At 30.8% G+C, this 10,364-nt stretch overlaps 1 protein-coding gene across 1 annotated transcript; it reads right to left on the bottom strand.

Annotated features, from left to right (window-relative positions):
• Positions 1–6,928: 6,928 nt before the first annotated feature.
• On the bottom strand, positions 6,929–8,969 carry LOC143550408 (auxin response factor 4-like). Its single transcript, XM_077041054.1, has 7 exons — positions 8,822–8,969; positions 8,596–8,751; positions 8,307–8,511; positions 8,067–8,214; positions 7,888–7,957; positions 7,077–7,194; positions 6,929–7,012 (listed from the first exon to the last, which is right to left on the bottom strand). Exons 2-7 carry the CDS (start codon positions 8,691–8,693, stop codon positions 6,929–6,931), a joined length of 723 nt encoding a protein of 240 aa, XP_076897169.1. The 5' UTR covers positions 8,694–8,751; positions 8,822–8,969.
• Between the last annotated feature and the right edge of the window lie 1,395 nt (positions 8,970–10,364).

The raw sequence follows: 10,364 nt of genomic DNA, 5'->3' as shown, positions 1-10,364 counted from the left end.
TTATATATGTCTGGAGCAATAACAAGAAACTTGGTATGGATTTGGAAACAATAATAACACAATCAATATAAATGCAATTTTAATTTTATTGAATACAAATAGATCTTGCAAATTTACAAACAAATAATAAAATCCCTCCTAATCTCACCTAATAATATCATAAGTAAACTAAGTATAAGTATGTTACAAATTGACAATAATAATATATAGCTGATGATGCTTAATATTTAAATAGAAACGAGCCCATCAATCTGTTCGCTGCTCAATCATTTAAGTAACAACTTTTTATTTCACGATAACCGAAGCACAGGCAGATACAGAGTGCTATTTAACCATGGTAATGTTTGGGAAGATCTTCAAATAAATAGGAGCTTCAAATCAAGTAGAAACATTACAATCTTCATCAAAGTTCAACCATTACGTCTCCATGGTAAACTTCATCAAAAGAAGCAAATATTGGAGGTATTTTCGGTTTAATCCGACAAAAGCTAAAAATCCCATCTTGTTTCTGAAATGGGATCTAATTTTCACCGATAAATGGTTGCAACAATTTCTATAAGTGGTTGATTCTTTAAACTTATGTTTATTTGTAGCATTCTTGCACCGATAAAGTGTTCTCACTAAAATGCTACTTTAAAGTTTAAAGTCCAATAAAACTTCTTATTCTTGTGAGGTGTATAATGAAAGATACGTTTTTTGCTACTTAATTATGTAAAATTGAGTCTTTTAAGTACATAAAAGTGTTTTTCGGATGCCTCAGGTTGGTTTTAGTTATATTTAGTGTTTAATGTTTAATTTGTGGCAAATAATTTGCAAAATTTAAGTTTTTATAAAAATTCAAATCAGGATGTCTTACTTGTTTTACTATAAATACATACTTAGTCCACTGGGTATATACATCCATGCCCCTTAACTCCACGCAGGCGTCACATCACTCACTTTACTCATTTTTACTCAATCTCTCATAAAGGAAATGCTTTAACTCCACTTAACCCCCTCAATTTTATCAAAAAAAATCTTAAATTATTATTTGTGAGTGTATAAAAATTTAAAGCGCGTTAATATTTTTACCCAAATGTGTTTTTAACGCCCCTAAGGGAGTCTTATAACCCATTAAAGGAGTGGTTTCCCATTCATTAACCGATGTAAAATTAGCTTAAATGTTTTGTGTGTTAAGTTATACCCCAAGGCCTTAATTATTTTAGCCAAGATGCAATAATTACTGATTAATAAATAGAGTTAAATGTCTATCCAACTAACTTGATCGCCAAGATACTGCAATACACAGAATGTAACTTTAATATGACTTATAAAGTCTTAAATACATTGTTTTATAATTTCATATCCTATCCTATCTACTAAAAACTAATATAATGGTTATTATGTGTCAAACCAATATTCTTTCTAAACCTATTTTTCCCTCCTAATGTCCTAAACTCTTCTCTCATAAATTCAAGCTATATTCATAACTATCTTTAGAGCCCTTGTAACACACAAGATTATCTAAATAACTAAGTTACAATTTAGGAATACAATGTATATAGAAAAATGTATTACATCTATACTTGTATCGTTATACATAAATTGATTTAATTTATATCATAAAATATTATTTTCTAAAAAAATGTATTACATCTATGCTCGTTACAAGTTTGAAGATAAATCTATTTACATTCTCAAATTTTTAAAAATATTTAGATTACCACTTTTTACCCGTAACAAATTTGAGTAAAATATAGTTACTTTGTACCAAACCATCAATTTATCAACTTTTAACCAGTAACAATCAAATTCAAATTCCACAAAAAAACCTGAAGTAATCATTGATAAAAAAACCCAAAAAACTAAATATAATAAACTTTATTATATTTGAAATGAATGATATATACTACCCTTACAATTTAACATATATGTATAGTTTACTAAATTAACCGAAAAATAAATAGGCAGATTTAAATCATATGTTTATAATTTATAAATTTATATGACAATGTAAAAAAACAACAGATAAATGGATTTATTTTTAAAAAATGATCAACTTTTAAGCATATATTTATAATTTAATGATTAAAAAAATTACTCCGTAAACCGAAAAGATATTAGATTTTTTTTTTTGTTTTTTTATTTACAATTTTCAACAATATACATAATATAATATGTTAATGATAACATTTAAAACTATATTCTCTTCAATATTTAACAAACACGGTTTGTTGTTGATTATTGGATTTCACCAAGTATGTTGTGAAATATATTCTAACAAAGTATAGTAGTATAATATTTAAATATTTATTTTTATAAAAGTGTATTGATATAATATAAATAGAGTTTAAAGAAAAATGAATAATTTAATCATGTTATTGATATAATATAAATGAAGTGTAAAAGAAAAATGAATAATTACTGATTTATGACATATATTTGTTTTAGAAGGGAGAAATTGTGAGGATTAACCAAATACTAATACGTGACTATTATTATTTTACATTATTATAATAAGTAGATTAAGATAATATGATAAGTGGATCATAGTAAAAAATTATAAATTAAATCATACTCAAATACACAATTAAAAAAACAAAAATTATAAGATTTTGTGTGCAATATTTTATTTAAATTTCCAATTAATGTGATTTTAAAATTTCAAATCTTTAATTTATTCTTGAAAACATAATAATCAATCTAAAAAAATTTTATTATATATATTCGGGATATTAAAAAAATAAATAAATGATAGGAATCTTGGAATACATATTAACCAAACTACCTAAATTACAAGATTAAAAAAATTAGTCGTTAAAAAAACATTTATTATATATTTCGTGACATCAACAAAATAAAACAAATTATAGGAATATTAAAAAGAGTATTATTAACCAACTCTTAAATTACAAGATTCAAAATTTTATATAACATATTTTTGAAATTTGAATTTAAATAAAAATGAAATTAGGTTTCTAAAAGTTAACTTATTACCCTATTTAATATGTAACTAATCAAAATTAATTATTAATGATTATAAAACTTTTCAATATAAGATGAACGTGAAGATTTTAGATCCTGAAATGTATTGGGTGTTACTAAACGTATCCCTCTAATTTATTTTTACTAAACGTACACCCTCGTTCAAGTTTTACAGTATTCTTTCAAGTTTTTATAGTAATACAGTTTAATCCTTTTTTTATTTCTTTGCCAATTTGTTATCTTTCAAATGATATATTTTTGTCAGTCGGGAGAAATATGATAAGATAAAAATATACAAAGAGTTTTATCATTTTTATAAATACATTATATCATTATTCTTTTATTACATTTTATAATGCATTTAATAATAAATATATTATGAGAAAGAACGATAAACACAAAAGGACAGAAAAGAAAAAATAAACTTTATAATTTTTGATTTGATATTTTAAAGAGATACTTGAAATGACAAAAAAAAAATATTATAGGGTGGTAATATGTGAAATAATATTTTGGAAGTAATTAAAAAGTTTAGGGAGGTGGTATGATAAGTACAAGAGGGAGGTACGTTATGCCTAACCCAATGTATTACATGAATTTACCCGAAAGTATATTTATGATGGTATTATAAAATTAGTTGATTGAATGTGAAGATAATGATTTTTAGTGATAAAGATGATGATGTTAATGTTTAACATGGAAATCATATAGTTAAAGGTGTTGATTTTCATGGTATACACAAAGTTAAGTTAAAGATTGTAGGTTCTTAGAACGGATCAAACAACTAGTTCTTGAATCAATCTCTAACTACAAGTTAGCATAAATCACTTGTAGCCAACAGAGATATCAGATCTTGTGTAAGGCATCGTTCCCGGTGCCCTACATTGGCGTTGGATTTACTCATAAACACAGTTCCGAATATCAAAGTTAAATTAAAACTTTCGCAGAATAATAACAAAACTTCAATCATACGTTACAAACATTCAACTTGTCTTTTAAAACATAACATGAAATAGTTTATTGAAAGATTATGACAAATATTCACTCGTCAGTCCCTTTAGATCCTGCCATGTACCTCCCTACTGCTTCAATCTATTTACCTGTGTGCATACTAAAAGCCAGTTACGCTGAGTGAGTTCTAGTTAAAAAAGGTAATATACAATACATTCACATACTTACTTATACGTATCCGGAGATACAGATTACTTACTTAACCTGTCCATTCTTTCTTTCACACTTACATTCTTATATATTTTTAAGAGCGTTTCCCTATAACATTCACAGATATTATTAGGGTATGTTCCCCACATTCGCGGATATTATGAGGGTTTGTTCCCTACATTCGCAGATATTATCATGGTCCGCTCCAGACGTTCACATATATTATTAGGGTTGGTTCCCTACATTCACACAACCATACCTTCATACTATCATTTATACGATTTCATACATACCCTGCTTTATCATTCATGCATACTTTATACACAATTACATATTCTAACCATTACTTTCCTTGGCGATACGTGCAATATATGAAGATCGTTCATGTACCGACAAGCGTTCATTCATAACCTCGATAACTTTCACATAAATCATATATGGCATACACACTTACCACTTAACGTAAGTGTATTAAGTATTCACATCGAGTATGCACACAGCCCTGAAAACATAACAAGGAAATAGGGCTAGAAACTCACATGTAAATGGTTCCTCTCTGAATTTATTGTTATGCCCTTCTTGAGCTATGCACGGCTAACTGTGTATTAATCATAGTATCAATTAACTACTTCTAGCTACACCATACTTCTAAGTTATTGTAACCCTTAGCTACGGGTCCGGGAGCAGCGCCCTGGCAGTGGGGTTCTAGGGGCGCTAGCGGGGTCCAAGGGGTAGAGCCCCTGGCTGGGGTTAAGCTGCGAGGTCGGAAAAATTTTATTTTCATTAATAAGTCTTTACTAAAAATCGCATTAAGTTCAATTATTTAATCAAGGCTTATGTATCTTATAAGTCTATATCGAAGATTATGTATCGTATAAGTCCATATCTATCATTTCGAAGCTTGGAAAATTTTATTTTCATTTATTTTCATATTCGAAGCTTATGTATCATATAAGTCCATATCTATCGTTTACGTACGTATACACTGTTTATCTTTCGATTATTTGGAAAATCATCTTTAGGTCCGTATAAACTAGGCGTATAAGTTAGCTATAAGCTGTTCCAGCGCATAAGTTCGTCCGGCGTATAAGACTTTCTCGCGAATAAGTTATACATATACATTCTACACACATACACGGCATATACATATACATATACGTTGCATGTATATACAGTGCCTACTTATACGTTACATACTTACACGTTACAGATACATATGCGATGCACATACATACACGCTACATATACTTACACGCTACGTGTACATATACGCTGCCTATACTTACACGTTAAATATACACATGCGTTGCACATACTTATACGTTCTATCCCTACATATACGGTCCATACTTATACGACGCATAAACTTATACGCCTTCTGTTCAGTTATTTACCCGAAGTAGAAAGAAGAGAGAGAGTAGGGAGAGAGTTGGTAGATGGATAAGATAGAGAAATAGCAAAAGGTTGGTGCTATCATGTACATGCTTCACCTTTTATGTGAAGTCATGCCATGCTAGATTTTGTATTATAATTAGCCCAACGGGTTTTCCTTACAGGCATCGGGCCTACAAAGATGTTGATTTTCATGCTATACACAAAGTTACTTTGACTTGTCTTCTAAAAAATTTCAATTCAAACTCCAAAGAAGGCAAGTTATGTTTTCTGTAAGCTTTGCTATGACGATTAACAAGTGCAAGAACAATCTCTTTATAGGGTTTGTTTGTACCTTTGATACGAGTCACTAACCTAATTGTATCGACTATCGATATAACAAAAACTGATAATGAAAACGATTTTATTATAAACTGAACAAGATTTCAATGAATTTACAAATTACTCGTGAGCTGTATTTATACTCTCAGGCGACGGTTATCCGACAAGAGACACAACGGTTCAATATACATCGCTTCGGTTCTACTATACTAATTTACATTCTCTACACAAACTAACTAATTACAATTATGGCACTATACTATAATAAAGATATATAATTATAGCATACTTAACTAAACCCTTATAAACTTAACGGGATTAATGATTAACTAATAATCAACCAGCCATCTTCAAACACACCCGTTTATTTCACTGCCTCTCGCATGTAAACTCAGCGATTAATTCGAACAATCTTGACTCAATGCTAACCCGCCTAACACACAAGGTTGCCAAATAAATGGGTCAGATAATGGGTTCATACGAGTTCAATTACAAGATCTGTCAATGATATTAATAATTACCGTAACAATACCTATATATATCGACATCCATATTTGCCTCATGTTTGCGCGAGGAACTGCCAACCTCGAAAACAGAAGACGAAAGGTAGAGGTCGGATTTCCCATGGGGAAACCCTTGGAAGAAGCACTTACTGAATGCTGAGGCATCCCATTTAACCTGCATCATTTTAAAAAATAAAACTACTAAACCACTTATCATCTTTTATATTTATATAGTTGATGAAACATATTTGATTAATACTCAAATCAGGTTAGAACAATGTATTACCTGGAAGGCATCACCATTCTGAGCCTCGCCACTTAGCACGACACTATCTTCTCTTGCAATTATCATCGCTGAAAATCTTGTAAAGACATTGTTTTTACTTTGTAGAACAGTTGAGATTCAGAAAAAGTTTTATTCTAAATGGGTCTATTTGGATTGTCTTAATGAAAGTAAGGAAATGTGAAATACCTTAAGTGGAAATGCTTTTGGAACATCAGCTTTGAATAAGCCGCATTCCCCCAAGTTCGCTTGCGTCTGAAACAGTAACAATCAATCAATCATCCCGAAATAATTTGATGAATTTTTACAGGAACACTTCTAACGCATCCTGATCCCCCATCACCATCTTCCTAAACTTAGCAAACACCTTATCAGTATCAGGGTTTGCCTGCAATAAAAAACGCAACTGAAAATAAGATTAAAACAGCTAAAGCTAGACAATAGTCAAATACCATGTATTGGTCAAAGTCAAAACACAAAGCATTTAAAAAACGCATCCCAGGCACATAATTCATTTCAAGTGCTTCTGTGACGGTATTGTAAGGAACCATAAAAGGAGAAGTGCACATTCTGCAGGCAGTAAATCCATTATCGATATTCAAATTAAATAATAATATTCACATTCACTAAAAAAAGCAAAGAAGGTAATTAATTATGAGAAATTAGATCCTGTCCGTCTTGGCCACAGAGACGTCAAGTAGAACGCCACGTCGTATATTTAATCCAAATAAATCTATACACTTTTTGTGTATACTAACCATTCGTTTAATGCCAATGTAAAATTCATCTGGGCGTCTGTCACCAAAAAAGTAACATTTTGTAAAAACAAAAAATACTTTATTTTATAAACAACACAAGCAAATAAAAGAAAGAATATATACTTACAGTCTTTTCGTGAAGATGCAAGTGTCACCCGTCACTAACAAATGCCTCTTTGGTTCTACAAAAGACGCCTTCTACTTATTCGACATGTGATAATACTTCCTCCATAATAGATTCTTGACACCACCATCCGCCACCGCAGTCTTCTCTTCCTCTTACCACCATGGTTCGAATCACAAACTCATCTCGGCTCCAATGCTCACCCGTCGAATCACAAACTCATCTCGGCTCCAATGCTCACCCGCCTAACACATAAATGGTTGCCAAATGGACGGGTCTGATAATGGGTTCAGGTACTCTTTAGAAACGAGAAAAAAAAAACAGGCTAGGTTGATGGATTATATAGAATAAATAGAGTAGAAATACCTTAATCAGTAGTGCGAGGAACAACCAATGTCGAAGACAGAGTGAGTCAACCCTTTACTTTGCAAGCCAGCCGATTGATTATTGCCTGTCACAACTTTCTATTATCAGAGTATTGTATAGAACAGAAAATGAAGTTGGTTTTATAATAAAGAACTATTTTAATCTTTATGACAAACCAAAACAGAAATGCTAACCGTTGGTTCTTGAAAACGGAATGTTGCAAATGACAGGCTCAAACGGCATTGATCGCCTTTGGTCAGCATTACAACCGAGAGGTCGGATCTCCCATGGGGAAACCCTGGAAGGAAGCACATCACTGGATGGTGAGGCATCCCATTTAACCTGCAAGATTGTGAAAATTACAATTACATATAGCATTTATCATGTTCTATCACAAAGATAATTTTTTAAGAACTCTTAGAAAAAACATATACCTCAAGGCATCTCCATTCAGTTTTTGGCCACCTGACAGGATCACTATCACCCCTTGCAGTTATGGTCCCCGAAAATCTGATTATGTGTTCAGGGTCTAAGTCTTTTCCATTACAAGGCATTTCAAAACGCATCCCGGGCACATAATTCATTTCAAGTGCTTCCATGACGATATTGTAAGGAACTATATAAGGAGAAGTACACATCCTGCAACCAGTAAATCCATATATAGATTTAATAATAATAATATTTGCATTTCACTAAAAAGCAAAGAAGGTGATTAATAATTACCTAGGATGGTAAAGTACACTGAAGTTGCATCCTGTCGTACTGGCCACAAAAGCTTCGGATAGAATGCCAAGTCGCATGCTTAATCCGGATAAATCCATGCATTCTCTGTGTATCCTAACCGCTCATTTAACGCCGATGTAAAACTCACTTCGGTGCCTGTCACAAGAAAATAAACATTTTGTAAAAAGAGAAAAAAACACAAGGAGAGGAAAGGAAATATACTTACAGTCCTCTGATGAAGATGCAAGTGTCATCAGCTTTAAGCTTTTTTCCCTTCACAAACTCTTTCCAACCTGTCACTAGTGAATGCCTCTTTGGATTGCCTGTACTTGCAAACAGAAATCAATTAATTCTTGTGTCATAAACTCACAAAAACTCTATTGATTTCAAAAGTCCCTAACAATCTTTCACTAAAAAAACTAAAAAAGGTACTCGATATTCTAGAACATTAATTATAGTTAAAAACCACAAAATTTAGCAGCATTACACAAAAAACGCTTTTCATTCCAATGAACTTTATATATCGAAAGGGCAAGATTTTAAGAATTACGATCGCATATAGCGTATAAAACAAAATACGGAATCTTGAGTTTACCTTATAGATACGATATTCTTCTGCTATGAACAATCAACATGTTATGATAATCAACTTATACTCTGACCACCCTTCAACACACAAATTAAAACATCGTCAGAACAAAAGATCAGATCAGATCAGATCAATAAGTAAAGAACAAAGATCGAAAAGAAGAACGTACGAAGACTGAATCAGATCGCTCACGGCAGAAAGCAGCCGTCAAATAATATTTCCAAATGAAATGAACATGTGCATCCTAGCTATATATAAGCAGGGTAAACCCTAATCGTACGGTATTTTTAATGTACCAAATTAAATTAATTCAAAACTTAAAACTGGACTATTTTATTTGGGCTTTATTGGGTTAACAATATAACATGACATATCTATAAAGTATAAAATGAGTAATACTGTTGGTCGGCTTTTTAACAATAAATAACACACTAACAGATGATATATTCTTTTCTTTCCCCAAAAGATTGAAAAAATTGTCCACATGGTAGAAATATGTAGTAAAAACGATATATATATATATATATAAACGAAAACATAAAAATCCTACGTGTCGCGATGTGATCGCTCCCCATTTTCTTGGAGTCACCAGATTTGTTTGATTTTTAAATGGAGGCTTCTCATGCATTTGACCCGAATTCATGGGTATGGGTCTTACCATACCCAGATATTTCTTAAACGGGTTATAACATCTCATTAAATTAAAAGTTATTCTCACCAAATTATTGATGTAAAAATTCTATAAAATAGGATATACTAAAAATTAATATCTTATTTATTTTAAAAAAGAGATATATATATTATTTAAATAAAAAACCCAATTTTATAGTAAAAAAAATAAACGGGTCGTGGGTCTCATCAAACCATAAGTATATTATTAACTTTCATAAATATTATTTATAAATAAAAAACCAATTTTATAGTAAAAGAAATAAACGGGTCTTGGATCTTATAAAAACCATATAGCTTTTAAATCGGGTTATAACATCTCATTTATTTGTGAAACAATTTATCACCAAACCATAAGTGTATTATTAACTTTCATACAATAAAAAATATAAATTCAAAAAATAATTAAATATTAGAACAAATAATATAAAACAACCCCCGTAATACGGGGGATAAATATATATAAAATCAGGATCATGAGAGAACTTTATTAAAATTGAGGACTATGAGA

This window comes from Bidens hawaiensis, unplaced genomic scaffold, assembly GCF_021521415.1.
Source record: "Bidens hawaiensis isolate Kalapana, Puna unplaced genomic scaffold, B.hawaiensis_p1.1 tig00016040_1, whole genome shotgun sequence".
In the NCBI taxonomy this organism is placed as follows: Eukaryota; Viridiplantae; Streptophyta; class Magnoliopsida; order Asterales; family Asteraceae; genus Bidens; species Bidens hawaiensis.
The sequence above is the reverse complement of the archived record's forward strand: the minus strand, read 5'-3'. Positions and strand labels throughout refer to the sequence as shown.